General features: G+C 39.7%; 1 protein-coding gene across 3 annotated transcripts in view; it reads right to left on the reverse strand.

The window, feature by feature from the left end:
• The window catches only part of LOC123520696 (superoxide dismutase [Cu-Zn]-like), a 10,588-nt gene extending 137 nt beyond the window's left edge, over positions 1-10,451 (reverse strand). The window contains exons 1-6 of one of the 3 annotated variants that reach the window (XM_045283228.1): positions 10,299-10,451; positions 4,750-4,920; positions 2,263-2,374; positions 1,255-1,454; positions 541-724; positions 1-199 (exon numbers count right to left, since the gene is read on the reverse strand). The exon at positions 1-199 is cut by the window's left edge and continues 137 nt beyond it. In XM_045283228.1, coding sequence (XP_045139163.1) covers positions 545-724; positions 1,255-1,454; positions 2,263-2,374; positions 4,750-4,872 — 615 coding nt within the window. In that variant the 5' untranslated portion in view covers positions 4,873-4,920; positions 10,299-10,451 and the 3' untranslated portion in view covers positions 1-199; positions 541-544. Of the gene's footprint in view, positions 725-1,254; positions 1,455-2,262; positions 2,375-4,749; positions 4,921-8,247; positions 8,270-10,298 lie in introns of those variants that run through there. The other 2 variants (XM_045283227.1, XM_045283229.1) reach the window with 2 other exon arrangements.
• Positions 10,452-19,421: the final 8,970 nt, after the last annotated feature.

The following is a 19,421-nucleotide window of genomic DNA, read 5'->3' on the forward strand; positions in this document are numbered from 1 at the left end:
GACTTTTACAAAATCAATACGTCTTTAACGTGCTATATGAATTACTGGAACAACGTCATGAATATGGCGTCACTACATATGAAATGAAATCATGTCAAAGTAACTTTTTCAAGCAAAAATACATAGGCTACTATATATTCCTCCTACAAGTCATACAGACACGTTGTAGTTACACCTTGCTCAACGCTAATAGGAACATCTGTAAAGAAAAAAAACTTCAAGACAGAGGAAGGGCTTATAAAGTACACACAGTTGTTTTTATAATGAACTTTACACAAAGTATTATGACAATGAATATCCTTCTTAAGAATTATTTCACCTGTCTCGCGGCGAAACCTCGGTCCGCAGGGGACGGCAGGAAACTGGCCCAGCGGGCCAGCACAGAACGTTAATACTGACCTTTTTAAATTAGGTACATTATGTTAGGTTAATTAACACTTAATAAAAGGCGCCAGTACGTTGATACTGGCAATTTTTTGTCACCACTGCCATACCGAAACAAAGCCTTGTACTGAAACAGCCTATGTACTCATTCCTTACTGGATTATGGTTTAGGTGCCGCGGACAAATACAAGGTACAGCATGCCACCCTGCCCCCAGCGTTGCCCGTCTTGAGTGATCCAGAGTCGCCTCCCAAGCCGAGATCGTCCTCGCCTTCATGCACAACGATGGCCCGCCCTACGATGGAGTACTGGCCAGACAATGTCAAAACTTTGTCCGTTATCTGGCGGAAGTGAAGAGCGCGTTAGTCCTAAAGGTGTTCTGGAATATCCCATAAGGGTGTTTCCCAGCTCGGCCCATGACGCAAGCAACTTACTTCAGGTGCGGCACAGCAGGTTAGAGGTGATCATTTGGGATTATTGGCTTTATATATATTAATTGATTTCCTTATATCATAATAATATATTATTGTGTCTTTGATTTATAGTACTAATCCAGAAAAGACAGTCACATAAGAATGTTTCCAATCTTTCTGCAAAATGGTAACTTTGAAATACAAATTGAAACGAATTCGAGATTTAATGTATTGTTGCTCGACACACATATTAGATTTAAAGTCAGATGTCGATGTTAGGAAAGGAGAGCAGTGTGTATCAGGAGGGAAGAAAATGAAATGAGTAGTGATGAACGAAACAATTTGTTTTGTAAATGTATCTATTGAAGCGATATTCAACGTAAGGAAATATGTGCCGTGGAAGTGTGGAAGTTAACTAGTGTTTGTTTGCGTCAGTGTTGGTAAGAGAAATAACTCACCCCTACATTGGCGATGATGTCCCCCTTGGTGCTACTAGCCTTTGCCTCCACGTTGCCGAGGTCACCCATGTGCCGCTCTGTTGCGTTGGGGGCAGAGTGGCTGTAGCCAAGAGGATTGTAATGACCACCGGTGGATTTGCAATCATTGTTCTCAACTCCCCACTGATGGATGTGGAAGCCGTGCTTGCCTTTACTCAAGCCTGTAATGATGTGATGTGCAGAGCGTGACTGAATGTTTCCTCTGTTGCCACAAATGAATGATAGCTTTTTCATGAAAATATGAACATTGATGACATAGAAATGACACAGGAAAAAAAAGCAACTAACGAGAATATCTATGCTTAGAAATAGGAAAATAGATATATAAATATAACTTATCTAGCAGACATTGAATTCTACAATCAACTTAGCTCACTTTTTGAAAGAGAAAAGCGGCAGTTTACGTGTTGTGATGCAATGTTAATAATGTGAGTTAGGTTACCAAACTGGTTGTACAATTAACAGTAATTCCAATTTGTCCCCGATGTGGCAACAGAGCTGAAGAGCGGCGTTGACAAGAAAGGCGGAATATCCACCGATAACATCCACAGCGGCCAAATATACCGGAAAACACACACACACACACACACACATACATACAGACAGCGTAGTGTAGTGATTAGCACGCTGGACTCACAATTCAGGGGGCCGGGTTCGAGTCTCGGAGTGGCGAGGCAAATGGGCAAGCCTCTTGTGTGGCCCCTGTTCACCTAGCAGTAAATAGGTACGGGATGTAACTCGAGGGGTTGTGGCCTCGCTTTCCGGTGTGTGGAGTGTGTTGTGGTCTCAGTCCTACCCGAAGATCGGTCTATGAGCTCTGAGCTCGCTCCGTAATGGAAAGACTGGCTGGGTGACCAGCAGGCGACCGAGGTGAAATTACACATTCTCACACACTGATCATTCTCTCTCTCTCTCTCTCTCTCTCTCTCTCTCTCTCTCTCTCTCTCTCTCTCTCTCTCTCTCTCTCACCTGTGATGTTACCACTGATCAGGACAGGTGAGAAGGAACGAGACTGCTGCAGGTACAAAGTTCCCGACACAATGCCGTTAGGGGACTGAAGAACACACCGGGCGTACCGGATCTGTGGAATGACATGGCTTTATCGCAACAGAATGGCTGCTTCCTACGTAACGATTACTCAAATCTAAAATGTGTCTAGTAAACAAAGCTGAGAATTGTTCAACTATTAGAATTATACATCAGATTAATATTATATATTAGAAAAGATGTCAAAAACGTTGTTACAGTGATTACCTAGTTATCTAAATGCAGAGGACACAAGGTTACTTAAGGCGGGTTCACACGTGCTGATTTGCGACTGAAATTGCAAGTCCCTAGAAGTATCGACTGAGCTCATCTAGTCGGAAACGTCACACATAGCGACTGGAAAGTATTGACTAGTTGGCGCTTTGGCAGGGAGTGAGTGTAAACAAACAGCTACCCGCCAAGATGTCTTTCTCCACTGACGATGCTGAAGCGGTGGTGGTGGTTCTTTGGCGTACCGGAGAAATGGACAGAAAAGAAAATGCCTGTGGATACGTCCCTGGCTAAACATAAGAAAAGAAAGGATTGTTTACCACACATTAATCTTAAGAAGACTACGCACAATTGCGATCAAATTAAATCCTGATATGTCTTCAATCCTCACCTTCAACAACACCCTGCATTGAGGGAAACACCTCTTGGAGAGTGGCAAGTATTTCGTTGAACGACAGTTTGCGAAAGCTTGATTTACTGAGTAATTCATTTCTGGGGTCCCAGATGTGTTCCTTTTCCCTCACCAACTCTAACATCATCTTCTTTACACCTGGAGACCATATTTTCAAAGCTTACTCCGTGACGTCACAACATAAATAAAGTCGCAAATCGACTGAACAACACCAACATGGTCTTGTTTTGCTAATAATTTCTCCAGTCGCTAGGTACCATACCAACTTGCAATTTCAGTCGCAAATTGGCACGTGTGAAGCCGCCTTTAGTACATACATTACCTCACAGTACAGTGGAGTTTTGTAATGCAAGTAGAAGCAAAATATTTTTTTACATGACAAATTTGAATATGTATCAGCGAAAATTTCATGCGCTGATTTTCATTCTAAACGTACAGAACGTAAGGTTATTTAATACTACATAGTTTATAATACAAGCAACTAAAGTTTGATAACAATAACTGCAAAGTGCTTAGTATAAGTAGAATAGGTATTTACACACACACAAAGGGAAAAAAAAAAAACGAAAAAGTCTTTGGAGTTATAGTTACCTCTGATCTTCGTCTAAACTTTAGACGAAGATCTTTAGACTCTAAAGAAAATCCATAGTGGCTTGAAATAGGGTAAATCAGGTACTAGGATTTATTCTAGGTGTGTTAAAAGTAGAGGTCCCCAAATATTAAATTTGTATTTGGTCCCAGACAGCCTTCATTTAGATTAAGTATCCCGTGCAGTTCTGATCCCAATATGGATCTATTAGAATTCTTGGAGAGACGTAGTTTAAGAGGAGACCAGATACAAGTCTGTAAGTGGTAAAGATGTTATAACAATGGAAAACGTAAGCAAAATTCTCAGGATCTGTGATCAGGATAAAATAACGATTTCACACTTGAAGAATTTAATTTCAAGAAAGAAATAGGAAGGATTGGTTCTGAAATAGCCTGGTAAATGAACGGAACGGACAGATTAATTATGTTGTTATTATGTTGTTAGTATGAGGAGTCATTAATTAAGGAACTTTGAAAGAAAATGTGACAAATTTATGGATAGGGACGATAAATGGAAACAGGGAAATAGATGAATATACTTCATACAGGGACTGCCACATTGAGGCCTGGTGGCTTTTTGCTGCTTCCCTAATTTGTTCATATTTTCTTATGTAAGCAACAGAGGCATTTCTACTTTTCTCATTTATTTGTTGTTTGTGTGAAAACCCAGTGTTGTTTTTTCTATAAATAACGTAGAAATGTTGTTAACGTGTCACTAGAGTCATAGAATCCCATGTTAGCTTATCTAGAGTCCTTTTTAAAATAGTCTAGGTGCAAAGTGATAGCGTTTCAGAATATGGTTAGACCGAGTGAGGAAAAAAAGAAAATAGAAAAAAAGTAAAAGAAAAACGAGAGGAAAAAGAAACACGTAAAACACGCTTCTCCCTGAAAGAGCTGAGAGTAGTCGACATAAGAAAGAAATAACTAGTTTAGATTCTGAGCGGCTTTGATATTTGCTAATGAATTTAATGATGGCGATAGGCAGATCCATCATAAAGAAAACCTGTGATCAAAGGCAACAAAACTGACAAAAATTATAAATAATCAAATAGATAAGAAGCCCATTAAAGGTGCCAATCCCAAAGGAAAACGGTGTGAGGGCAAGTCCATAAATGATCGAGACATACTTCTTCATACAGACCAAAGGTTTCATCTTGATGTTGGGTTATGTTTCGTTAGGTTAGGTTAGCGAGTATTACCTCAGAGATCAAGGGTTCCTTGTTGAGATTAGGGTGATGGTACCAGATGCTGAGGCCGGCCACCAGTGCCCCGATGCCTATGAACACCACGGCTGCCACCACGTACATCACGCCCTTGCCCATGGCTGCTTCTTTCGCGGGTCAGCTGATGGATAAGGTTTTCTCAGATTTCTGTGGGAAGAAGAGTATTAGATAAGTTTTCCAGTTTGAGGAATAACACAATATATTTTTGGATTTGTATAAAATGATTAGCTTCAGATATAGTTTCTAAAAGAGAAACATGTTAACGTATGTACTCGTATGTTTAAGAATTTCGATTGAAAGAAGAACAAAATTAGACAGCTTTCCGGATTTCTATGGGAAGAGAAACCTGAGTTTGTTCAAATTTTTATAGGAAAAGAAATGACTGGAAGTATTTTTGAAGTTCTATGGAAAGAGGAACAATTTTATCCACATTTTCGGAACTATATACGAAAATGAACATGTTTTGATATACTAAAGGGTTTTGTTAAAATAGAAAAGTTTGAATATGATACGGGATTGCCTTTCACCGCCAGTTGACAATTGAGATGTAAATATTTTCCTACGAATTTTCAACTTTAATTCCTGCTGACAAAGTTCATAAAGTATATTTTAAGCTAGAATCTTTTTAAATCAAACACCTCATGGAAGCAAGTCATTACAGGTGTCTAGAATAGAGCAGGGAGAGAGAGAGAGAGAGAGAGAGAGAGAGAGAGAGAGAGAGAGAGAGAGAGAGAGAGAGAGAGAGAGAGAGAGAGAGAGAGAGAGAGAATTTCTTTTAAGCTACCTATATATATATCGTATTTCCAGTCCTGTCTGTTCTTGATTTGCAGAGTTCCAAGCATAAACATCGACTTTATCACAATAACGTTTCTACAATCACCTGCATAGATCTGCAACCTGGAATAAAAATAAATAAACTCGTATCCTCTCATTTTCTCTGTAAGCATGCCCACGAAAATGATTTCGACAGTGTTCTGAATGTTAAAGGACTATATCATTTGAATGAAGAGGCCATTTAAAAGAAGAAAGCAATTTAAATGAAGAGGGGTTTTAAAAGAAGGAATCATGAAAGAAGGTACATTCAAAAGACGATGCATTTAAAGGAGGGTGCACTTATATGTGTAACTAACAAGTAAAGATGATGAAGAGGGACAGCATACTAAGAACTACTGAACAGGAAATAACAATAGGAATATTGATAACACCGCTGAATATTTAAATAGGTAGCAAGTCAATGGTGGTATAGCAAGAGCTTTAAGATTCCGGCAAGCCCACACCCACGTCTATTAGCAGCAGACAAGTCAATAATTCCACGGCCAGCCGCATACACAGACTTTCCCACACATTCCAAGGAAGATGTATAGGAACTGAGACGCAATGCTCTCTTATTACCTGGACTATCTTCAAAAGCCACAGTGATAATTAGCAAGGTTCTTAATACCGTCTCTGGTGTTAAGAATTAGTATATCTTGTGTTAAATTAATATGTCACTAGAAGCTTAAAAAGTGCTCTCTTAAATATTGTGTAACCCGAACTAATAGAGGCTTTTAAAAGTAGCTTGGGTAAAGCAAAGATACGTTTCAGAAAATGGTACAATAAATTACGATTTCTTTGTGTATATGTTCCATGCCACCTGAATAGCGATACGTACTTTACACACCGTTATACTAGAAAGAGAGAAACTAGGAATAAAGCGTTCACATTATATTATCAGGCAAACTCGTCCTTTGCACTCCTGGCTTGCAAGGAACAATCACCGTGAGATTTTCTGAGCGTGCTTAAATTTTCTCTGCTCGATAAGGACCGAAGTTCAGAGAAATGTTTATTTATTTATAAGGGCCAAGTCTGCTCTCTGCACCCTGTCTCGTGTAACTTTTCCACACATTCCCTTCCCATTCTTTCTACGCTTCCCCTGCAATAATTTTAGTACTCAGATTTCATGACAGTTTCCTTCCAAATGTATATAACCGACTGACTCTAGCTAAATAAGAGACACGAAATGTTGAATACATTGTTAGTTAGTACAAGATGTTACTGGACTTTTCTACATGCCCTTACTATAGCAGCAGCTTATGCATTCATAAATAACATATGCATCCATAAGTAGCTCTGAAGGCTTTTTACGCGTGTTTACTGTCACTCCAGAAAAGTATATCTCGAAATTAATCATTATTAGGAAAGGAAATGAAAAAAAAAAAAAAACACGAAAGGAATTTCTAGAAGCTACAAAGGAAATGTGTGAAATCTTTGACGAATATCCGGAGACGATGATAAATCTCGGAATGAAAACACAACTTGTTTACTCATATCAAAAGTTGCTGATGAGTTCATAAGTGTGGTAATGTTCTTTCTTACCGCCACTCCCTCCCGCAGAGCTTCGAGAGACAACGACAATACGCACACGAATGAATTATTTATTTGTTCTTATAATTTTGTACACATGGCACCAGATTTAACAGACCTGCATCCTCTCTCTCTCTCTCTCTCTCTCTCTCTCTCTCTCTCTCTCTCTCTCTCTCTCTCTCTCTCTCTCTCTCTCTCTCTCTCTCTCTCTCTCTCTCTCTCTCTCTCTCTCTCTATCTATCTATCTATTTATCTATCCATCCATCCATCCATCCATCCATCCATCCATTCATTCATTCAGCTCTCTCTCTCTCTCTCTCTCTCTCTCTCTCTCTCTCTCTCTCTCTCTCTCTCTCTCTCTCTCTCTCTCTCTCTCTCTCTCTCTCTCTCTCTATATATATATATATATATATATATATATATATATATATATACATATATATTTTTTTTTCAGTTTAAAAAAAAGTGTCCTGATATTGCTGACGTATTTGGCCTCAAACTATAGTTGCTGTGGCGCCTTAGACCGATCAATCAGTCTATCCATTTGCATCAGCAACAACACCAGCTCTCCTCAACACGCTTCGCACAACAAATATTTCAAACAGCAAAAAATAAACACAAATATATTTTCTTCACTGGAATTTAAGTCTGTTCAATAAACGTATTTACAACAGGTAACTACATACAGACATAACATTATAATTTTCTGAATATACTGTAAGGAGACTTTCGCATGTGCGGAATATACTCGTACACCCTGCCCTCACTATAAGTATACTACCATGTCATCATCATCATCACCAATCACCACCCGCCATCCAATGAGACCGTCACCGTCGCTACGCACCATCGAGAGTAAAACTAGAGTGATAAAAACGATGATCTACGTCAGCGCATTATAGCTTTGAATGAAATAGAGTAAGTGGTTGTTAGTGCCGAGTCAATGGGAAGCTCTTAAAAGGTTATACAATTTCATTGACAAGATTGATGGGTATGTTTCTTTCACAAGGACTACCGCGTGTATAGAGCTGATGTAGCTTCCCTTGTTTTCTTATATTCGTTGGAAAGTGACATGCAAAATTAATGTACTTCCCAGTTTACCTTGCTTAGTTCATAACATAGGCTTCTTACCGCTTCTCTTGTGTCCCCACGTCCTTGGGATAACAATATGCAAGGTTGTCTCAATGTAGTTTCCTTGGTTCTCCTCAAAATAGGACAAGAAAAGGATGTAAACCACAACTCCGGCCATTCAGTATTACAGACGACGAGTTACTTAAAAGGGATGTGGTGATTCTAGTGCACGCTCTGCACCGTAACGATGATGATTACAAACCTAAGCGAAGCACGCATCGTGCGCGCGCGCGCCCACACCCCCACACCCCCCCCCACACACACAGGGCAGGGCTATGAGCTCTGAGCTTGCTCCGTAATGGAAAAGCTGGCTGGGTGACCAGCAGACGACCGAGGTGAACACATGCATGCATAACTATTTTATTGACTACAAAATTGTCACTATTATAAGAACATAACGTTGGAATAAAATAAAACTACAGCATACATAATTTGAGGTGAAATACAACAGACAAGTTAGAGTAGGAAAAAGACGAATAAAATATATTTACACACACACACACACACACACACACACACACACACACACACACACACACACACACACACACAGAGGCGGATACTGGTTTCCGCGGCATTGCAAGACATCACTATACGAACAATTCTGAATCCAAGCGTTTATTTTTATAAGGTGATTGAGCAAATGAACGCTTTCTTTCTGGCTTGCAAGCACGTTAAGGGAATGATCTAGGAATGAAAAAGATACATTCATATCTGCATGTACAATTATAGTGGCTCTTTTAGATATGGACAGCAGAAGTGAAGATGTAAGATAGAAAGCAAGATGACACCGAAGTTGGAAGATGGAAAAAAATAAATGAATAAAACAAGGAATAAGTTAAGTGTGAGTGTATGCAGAGAGAGAGAGAGACAGAGAGAGAGAGAGAGAGAGAGAGAGAGAGAATAAGCGTTCGTGATAAAACACACTTGCAGGGGAAAACCGGGAAAACGTTAGTATCAGCAACAGGATGCATCAGCCAAGTATCTGGTTACTTTTTTTTTTTTTTACGGTTGGTGGAGGAGAAAAGGAGTGGAGGGAAAAGTCCCACTTTATACCTTAAAGCTTCCAGAAACGCTGCTTCCAAGAAACATACCTGAAGTTTTTCCAGTTTAGTTTCAGAATATCTGTTCAGAAGAAGCGGGCTAAATGTACTTCGAGCTCCTTTACGTGCTCATAGTTTCCTTCTTAAAAACGCTTCCACGAAAACCACAATTTACTAGTGTTGGTCAGAAAGAATTACACTTCTATGAACACTACAACCTGAAAATATGATAGCTGGAATGCGTTGGGGAACACATTCTCAAAATGTTTCGCTTGTCTCTTTATCTCTGGTTTTTTCAGCTAGCCTTCGTGAAGATTATGGGGTTTCCCAAAAGTGTCTGCAGGATTCTAGAGATACGCAATTAAGAATTCTATACTTATCAAATGTGAAAAACACGCATAACCAGATGAATCATCACCGCCGTTTAAATAATCCTTACGGTGAAATAAAATTAAGCCTTAATAGTTGAAATCCACAACATAAAGTAAGAATGAAATCCAGTGAGGTAAAAGCGGCGCGGAGATAGACATAGGAAAGGATCAAATAGTGGTGTGACGTCCGACGGGTGTGGGAAAACCCGTGGTGGCAAACATCACTCGCTAGATCTGAATAGAGAAGACCGTAGAATTTGAACTTTTTGTAGGGTGATGATATTACCTCACACATTCATGTAAAGGTTTTGTTTTGCGTGTGATTTTGTCACCCGAGAGAGAGAGAGAGAGAGAGAGAGAGAGAGAGAGAGAGAGAGAGAGAGAGAGAGAGAGAGAGATAGCAGTCTCAATAGAACAAGATAACAGTATAGGAATAATTTCTCAAACGAATCGGAAAATTTTGATGTCAAGGGGAAAGCGACGCAGGTATCAGAGTCAAAACACCGCCTAAACAAGTGTACGTCACAATGCAGCACTTTCTCGGGAGCAAATAGGGGAACAAGTTTTGTACAACACAAGTCAGGCGTGTTATTTCAAGTGTTGTAGTCCAATGAAGTGATCACTGGCCTTTACCTACCTTGAGTCACGCAGGTGCAGGACTAGCACTGATGAGTAGCGCGGCAAAGGACACACTGGCTGGGAAGTTCACTTCAATGGAACAACTTTCCAGCGTTTTATCGGCCGTCCCCCGTGCCAGACGTAAGGGTGCCACGCAGTGAATACTTTTTCTATCATGACACAAATTTCGACTCACTTTTTATTCAATCAGCTTCTAATTCATCTCTCATTTGATGTGTACGTACACATTTTGGCTGTTTGTTCTATTGTATTTAAGCTGAATGTTTCGATCATGGAAACATCAATAATTTCTTTCTTTTTAACAAACGGATGAGTGTTTTTTTGACGTCACTGCTTTAGGACGAAGTGTTGTAATTACATGACTCTCTGTACCGAGGATGATGACAGGTGAACAGGAAGCCACCTGAAGTTTTCTTTCTGTCTGTGTTGGGGGGTGGGGGAAGGTGTTTAGGCTTCGAATTAGGTATAGTATACAGGAAGTTAGGTGCTCTTTCTTTTTTTTTTTTTTTTTGTCGTATTCATTTTTATCTGTAATGAACCTTGTCAGAGAATTCACGTGTGTTTCACTGTTTGATTTGCTGCAGTCTCAGACGAGACAGCCAGACGTTACCCTACGGAACGAGCTCAGAGCTCATTATTTCCGATATTCGGATAGGCCTGAGACCAGGCACACACCACACACCGGGACAACAAGGTCACAACTCCTCGATTTACATCCCGTACCTACTCACTGCTAGGTGAACAGGGGCTACACTTGAAAGGAGACACACCCAAATATCTCCACCCGGCCGGGGAATCGAACCCCGGTCCTTTGGCTTGTGAAGCCAAAGCTACCGGGCGTGTGTGTGTGTGTGTGTGTGTGTGTGTGTGTGTGTGTGTGTGTGTGTGTCTCTCTTACGGACATCTATTGTTACTCAGCGATCTTATAGCGAACAATCTTTGGTAGGACTGAGACTAATCACATGACACATATTGCAACAGCGAAGTTATAGCTCCTCGCGTTCTATTGCGTACCTACCTGCTGCTAGAAGTCAACAGGGTGCTCGCCCATTTGCTTCATCGAGCCCGGGACTCGGACTCAGGGTTCTCGATTGTGAGCTGAGAGGGCTAATTGTGTGTGTGTGTGTGTGTGTGTGTGTGGAAATTCAAGTACAAGTTCATGCGTTTATAATCAAAGAATAATACAACAACTGTTATATTTCTTGTAAATTAGGAGGAAGTAGTAGACACCTACTGAAACGATACTTTACTCCCAGCGAGGTCAAATGACACTTGTTCTGATCTGGTCTGCCCTCATGATCTGGATTAGTTCAGGGGGTGCTGTGAACTTTCCATTAAAGCTAGTTGTGAAATTGCTGAACGTTTCACTTTGTGTCTGACAAAACTACAAACACTTCCCACACACACACACACACACACACACACACACACACCTTTAAAAAAATGGTGACCCCTACATCAGCCTCGGAGTCACTCCGAGGCTGATAATAACTAATAACTCTGATTTGGATGATTTTGGACTTGTTCCTCCCTCTCCTCCCTCCTTCCTCTGATTATTTCATGCCATCAATTAAAATTCTTCGTAATGATGTTTTCTACGCCCTCGCTGGCCTAAACCATCGAAAGGCTTAAGAACTTGAAAGGCTCCCTCCTATCTTTCTCAAAAAACTGTGCTTCCGTGCTTGCACCTTGCCTGGCCAAACTCTTCAAACTCTGTCTATCGACTTTTACCTTTCCTTCTTGCTGGAAGTTTGCCTACATTCAGTCTGTTCCTAGAAAGGATAGCCGTTCCAGTCTCTTGCTAGTCTAAAATTTTAAATATATCCTTAATAGGAAGATTCTTAACATCTGTCACTTCAGAATCTTCTATCTGATCGCCAATATGGCTTTCTTCAAGATTGCTCTACCGGTGATATTCCTACTTTTCTTACTGAGTCTTGGTCATTCTCCTGCAGAGATTTTGGTGAATTTTTTGCTGTCGCGTTAGACATAATTATGAAAAGCTTTTGATAGAGACTGGCACAAAGCTTTGACATCAAAACTACCCTCCTACGGCTTTTATCCTTCTTTCTGCAACTTTATCTCGTTTCCTCTCCGACTGTTCTATTGCTGCTGTGGTAAACGGCCTCTGTTCTTCTCCTGAATCTATCAACAGTGCATGGTGTTCCTCAGGGTTCTGTCCTGTCACCCACTCTCTTTCTATTTTTCTTTAGTGATCTTCCTAACCAAACTTTTCCTCTATCCACTCTTACGCTGATGATACCCCCTACACCTTTCCACATCTTTTCAGAGACGGCCAACCCTTCAGGAAGTCAACAGGTCACGCAGGGACGCCACATAACACTTAAAAAATTCTGACCTTTTAAAAATTTCTGATTGGGGCAGGGGAAACTTAGTGTTTAATGCCTCAAAAACTCAATTCCTACATCTATCAACTCGATGCAACCTTCCTGACAAGTATCCCCTCTTCTTCAATGACACTCAACTGTTCCACTCTTCTGCACTGAACATCCTCAGGCTCATAATCTAAACTGGAATCTTCATATCTCATCTCTTGCTAAAATATGAAGTTAAGCGTTCTGAGGCGTCTCCGCCATTTTTTTCTCGCCTCTCCAACTGCTAACTCTGTACAAGGGCCTTATCTGCCCTTGTATGGAATACTCTTCGCATGTTTGGGCTGGTTCCACTCACACAGTTTTGATAGATAGGATATAATGAAAAGCTTTTCATCCCATCAGTTCCGCTCTTCTAACTGACTGTCTTCAGCCTCTTTCTCGCCGCTGGAATGTTGCTTCTCTTGCTATCTTTTATCGCTATTTTCACGTTAATTGCTTTACTGATCTTGCTAACTGCATGCCTCCCCGCCTCCTGCGGCCTCACTGGACAAGGCTTTCTTCTTCCTCTCATCCCTATTGTGTCCAACTCTCTAACGCAAGAGTTAACCAGTATCACGTATACCCTTCTGTGGTAAACTCTGGAACTCCCTGCCTTTGTCTGTATTTCCAACTTCCTATGACTTGATTTCATTCAAGAGCAAGGTTTCAAGACATTTGTTCCTATCCTTTGCCTAATTCTGTCGACTCTGTGGGGAGACTGGCGAGAGAGTGGGATTTTTTCTTTATACTTTTGTTGCCCTTGGCCAGTCGTCCACTCTTATATATGTATATATATATATATATATATATATATATATATATATATATATATATATATATATATATATATATATATATATATATATATATATATATATATATATATATATATATATATATATATATATATATATATATATATATATATATATATATATATATATATATATATATATATATGTATATATATATATATATATATATATATATATATATATATATATATATATATATATATATATATATATATATATATATATATATATATATAAATGATAAATAAATAAAATAATGGCACGGTCTGCCGAATCAAGACTCCATGGCAGACAGGTTATCAACTTTATTATTTAGAGCAATTTATGCAATAGATAAACACACACACACACACACACACACACACACACACACACACACACACACACACACACACACACACACACACACACACACACACACACACACACACACAACACACTAGGCAATTAGAAAACTGTACGTTTAAGGACATAAACAAGTAATGATTTTGTAAAAGTACACGTAGTGATATACGGACGGAAAAATAAATTTTGAGATGCTCTAATGACATACACACATATACGGCGATAGAATAAAATGAGTGAGAGAGACAGAGAAGATGGTAAACAGTCCCTGGAAATAAATCCCAACTGTGAAGCTCTAAACCGGATTTGGGTGGTACTTGGATGAACTGAGGTGAGAGGAAGTATCACGAGATTACGAGTACGTACATGGAACGTATTGTTTGACTTAATGAAGAGAGCGTTATGATTTTTGTGGAGTGTTTGGTAATGTTAGTTCAAATTACTTTTATAGTGTAGCATGCATAAGTGGGTCGATCGGTGTGTGTGTGTGTGTGTGTGTGTGTGTGTGTGTGTGTGTGTGTGTGTGTGTTTGTGTAATTCACCACCACGGCAGCCTGCTGGTCACCTAGCCGGTCTTCCCCATTACGAATCGAGCTTAGAGCTCATAGACCGATCTTCGGGTAAGACTGAGACCACAACACACTCCACACACCTGGAAAGCGAGGCCACAACCCCTCGAGCTACATCCCGTAACTATTTACTGCTAGGTGAACAGGGGCTACACATTAAGAGGCTTGCCCATTTGTCTCGCCGCTTTCCGGGATTCGAACCTGGATCCTCTCGGTTATGAGCCGAGCGTGCAAACCACTACACTACGCGGTGTGTGTGTGTGTGTGTGTGTGTGTGTGTGTGTGTGTGTGTGTGTGTGTGTAGGAAAGGTTGAATAATTAAGTAACAATATTTACAATTACTTATTTCAATACGCTCATTTTAATTAAGGACTGTATTTCACTAGAAAGAGGCAATTTCAGTACATAATATATGTATATTTGCACAAAAACACACCTGTAAACATAAACATATTCATCCATTCATGCATACTCACTCATGAAGACATACTTGCATAGTAAAAGATTAATTAATTAGCAAATTAATTAATTAATACTTTTAAGCACCACGTAGTACTCTATTTATAAACAGTTAACTCAACGTGTGTTTGCAGTCGTTTTATCACTAACCTTTATATTAAGTTATGTAAATATTTTTTCATTGAAAAGAAGAAAGAAATATATTCCTAGAAGGTGTTTGAAAATATTCATGTCTATTGGGAATGAAATTCAGGTGTGAGGACACAAAGTGCGTACACTGCTGCTGGGGAGTGCGGTGCGGAACTGCGGCCACTGTAGGTAACATTACGTACTTCCGCGCGTATTATGCATATATTTTTTTTTTAATTCATTAAATATGCGACCCGGGAATATTCTTAGCTTTTTTTTTGTGTATATTAACAGTGAAATAACATTCTTTTATATACTGGAAATGTATTGTGTTTAACAGAGCGTATATGTGTCTTGTGAAGAGAAATTTGTCTATAAACTTTATACACCTATTTTGTTTTGGGCTATTCTTACTTTGGCTAGAAATGATGGCCTTGTGCATCCCCTCATGGAGACACAGTATTTAAGATATGAATAACAAATACTCAACAGATATTTAGTTGTAAATTGCCCGACCGTATATAAGATAGCACAACATATATATATATATATATATATATATATATATATATATATATATATATATATATATATATATATATATATATATATATCTTAAGCCGTACATTATTCATTTGGTGGCTGAAGTTTAAGTTTCTATCTAATAGATGATTAAAAATTCATAATTGGGGTCAAGCTGTGCTGATTCATCTGTTGTTATGATTCGTGAAATTGAATATTTCACTAATGATTTTGAAATAGGTTGTAATGGTTTTGGCACTTTGAAGAGTACGTTTATTACCTCGAATTCATCAAACAATTACTCTCAGTGAGGTCTAATGGCACTGATTCATGGGGATGCTGTGAACTTTTCATTTAAACAAGCTGTGACCTCACTGAACGTTTTCCTTCGTGTCTCACAACAAAAGGGAGTAGTCAGAGCCTGTCCTCTAAAGACAACTCTCTTCGTTCACACAAAACTACATGCATTTAAGTAAAGATGTATTTTTCAGGCAAAAGTTAAAATTGGAAAAAATAGATGACTCCTTTACCATCCTGGGAGTTCCCTTCTAACCACATCTCCTTGAACCTGTTTAAGAAGTGACACCTCAGTGGGCTTTTTTTTTTTTTTTTTTTTTTTAATCATAGCTTTTGTTGCCCTTGGTTGGATTTCCCTGTTACATAAAAAAAAGTTTGATTTGTAGTATTTAGACTTATGTAGAAGGGATTTCAGTTATGTATGAAAAAATTAGATTGGTATCATGAGCGTAAATGATGGATTTATGGTTGGAACTAGTGCTTACAATATGGTTTATATAAACCAGAAAAGGACATGGGCTAGAATAGGACTTTAAGGAAGAGGTTTACTTATAACTACAAATTTACAAGGATAGGATAACAAAATGCTATAAACAACTTGAGTCCGTGTATCAATGTAATTAAAAAATGCAATTTCATTGACCTCTGATCACTAAGTGCTTTGATTTTCCAAGGATATATGTCATGGCGTAAATAACAAAATGCTTTAGACAAATTTTCCACATAAGTAGTTTACTTTTTAACTGTTAAATAATCTGTTCCTTGCAAATAAGTTCACCATGTAGACTGGGATTGTCTTCACAAATACTTTGCTAAAAGATGGAATTGTAGAAAATAGTATTGTGATTGTCAATGTCTAGTATCCTTCCAAATCTAGGTACAAGATCAACTTTAGGTTTCCTAAACTTATATGCAAAAATCGCGTGTTTAAGGAAAGATTTAAGATATGTGTTAATGGAAAGGAATGGTGGCGAACTGCTGTAGTAGTATTGAATAAATGTTGCTGTATCTTAGCGAGAAGATTCTAGAACTTACAGACATTTCTCTATATATGTTATATAAATATGGTAGGGTGCAACACCCTACTCGTATTCGTGACCGTCTTGGAGACACGCCCAACATTCTTGATCTCTTCCTCACCTCTAACCCTTCTGCTTATGCTGTCACCCTTTCATCTCCGTTGGGCTCCTCCGATCACAATCTCATTTCTGTATCTTGTCCTATTTTTCCAATCCCTTCGCAGGATCCCCCAAAGCGAAGGTGCCTCTGGCGTTTTGCCTCTGCCAGTTGGGGGGACCTGAGGAGGTATTATGCTGATTTTCCCTAGAATGATTACTGCTTCCGTGTCAGAGACCCATCTCTTTGTGCTGAACGCATAACAGAGGTGTTAGTATCTGGCATGGAGGCGTACATTCCTCATTCTTTTCTCAACCTAAACCTTCTAAACCTTGGTTTAACTCAGCCTGTTCTCGTGCTATACATGATAGAGAGGTTGCCCACAAAAGGTACTTGAGCCTTCCATCTCCTGAATCTCATGCACTTTATATCTCTGCCCGGAATCATGCCAAGTCTGTTCTTCAACTTGCCAAACACTCTTTCATAAATAGGAAATGTCAAAATCTTTCAAACTCAAACTCTCCTCGTGACTTCTGGCATCTAGCCAAAACATCTCAAATAACTTCACTTCTTCATCTTTCCTCCTTTATTTCATCCTGATGGCACCACTGCCATCTCTTCTGTCTCTAAAGCTGAACTCTTTTCTCAAACCTTTGCTCACAACTCCACCTTGGACGATTCTGGGCTTGTCCTCCCTCTCCTCCTCCCTCTGACTATTTCATGTCTACAATCAAAATTCTTCGTAATGATGTTTTCCATGCCCTTGCTGGCCTAAACCCTCGGAAGGCTTATGGACCTGATGGGGTCCCTCCTATTGTTCTCAAAAACTGTGCTTCTGTGCTTGCACCTTGCCTGGCCAAACTCTTCCAACTTTGTCTATCGACTTCTACCTTTCCTTCCTGCTGGAAGTTCGCCTACATTCAGCCTGTTCCTAAAAAGGGTGACCGTTCTAACCCCTCAAACTACCGTCCTATAGCTTTAATCTCTTGCTTGTCTAAAGTTTTTGAATCTATCCTGAATAGGAAGATTCTCAAACATCTGTCACTTCACAATCTTCTGTCTGATCGCCAGTATGGCTTCCGTCAAGGTCGCTCTACTGGTGATCTTCTGGCTTTCCTTACTGAGTCTTGGTCATCCTCTTTTAGAGATTTCGGTGAAACTTTTGCTGTTGCGTTAGACATATCAAAAGCTTTTGATAGAGTCTGGCATAAAGCTTTGATTTCAAAACTGCCCTCCTACGGCTTCTATCCTTCTCTCTGCAACTTTATCTCAAGTTTCCTTTCCGACCGCTCTATTGCTGCTGTGGTAGACGGCTACTGTTCTTCTCCTAAACCTATTAATAGTGGTGTTCCTCAGGGTTCTGTCCTGTCACCCACTCTCTTTCTATTATTCATTAATGACCTTCTTAACCAAACTTCTTGCCCTATCCACTCCTACGCTGATGATACCACCCTACATCTTTCCACGTTCTTTCAGAGACGTCCAACCCTTCAGGAAATCAACAGATCACGCGGGACGCCACGGAACGCCTGACTTCCGATCTTTCTAAGATTTCCGATTGGGGCAGAGAAAATCTAGTAGTTTTCAATGCCTCAAAACTCAATTCCTCCATCTATCAACTCGACACAACCTTCCAGACAACTATCCCTCTTCTTCAATGACACTCAACTGTCTCCTCTTCCACAATGAATATCCTCGGTCTGTCCTTTGCTCATAATCTTAACTGGAAACTTCACATCTCATCTCTTGCTAAAACAGCTTCTATGAAATTAGGTGTTCTGAGGCGTCTCCGCCAGTTTTTCTCGCCCTCCAACTGCTTACTCTGTATAAGGGCCTTATCCGTCCCTGTATGGAGTACTCTTCGCATGTTTGGGGGTTCCAGTCACACAGCTTTGCTTGATAGGGTGGAATCGAAAGCTCTTCGTCTCATCAACTCCCTCCTCTGACTAACTGTCTTCAGTCTCTTTCTCACCGCCGAAATGTTGCATCCCTTTCTATATTTTATCGCTATTTTCATGGTAACTGTTCTACTGATCTTGCTAACTGCATGCCTCCCCTCCTCCTGCGGCCACGCTGCACAAGACTTTCTTCTTCCTCTCATCCCTATTCTGTCCAACTCTCTAATGCAAGAGTTAACCAGTACGCTCAATCATTCATCCCTTTCACTGGTAAACTCTGGAATTCCCTCCCTGCATCTGTATTTCCGAATTCCTACAACTTGTCTTCTTTCAAGAGGGAGGTATCGAGGCATTTGCTCCCCTAATTCTGGCTGACGGTTTTGGCACTTTTTGAAGTCTTTGGAGAGCCAGCGCTCAAGTGGGCCTTTTTCTAACTTTCTTTTTTATGCCCTTGGCTGGTCCTCTTCCCTACGTAAAAAAAAAAAAAAAAGAAAAAATTAGTTACGTGAGTATCAAAGATGGTTCTTGTCATTGCATCATCGTGCAATGTGTTTCCAGCCCTAAGAAAATACCAATTGAGATTTTCTGCAATGTCA

This window comes from Portunus trituberculatus, chromosome 47 (genome assembly GCF_017591435.1).
Source record: "Portunus trituberculatus isolate SZX2019 chromosome 47, ASM1759143v1, whole genome shotgun sequence".
Classification (NCBI taxonomy): Eukaryota; Metazoa; Arthropoda; class Malacostraca; order Decapoda; family Portunidae; genus Portunus; species Portunus trituberculatus.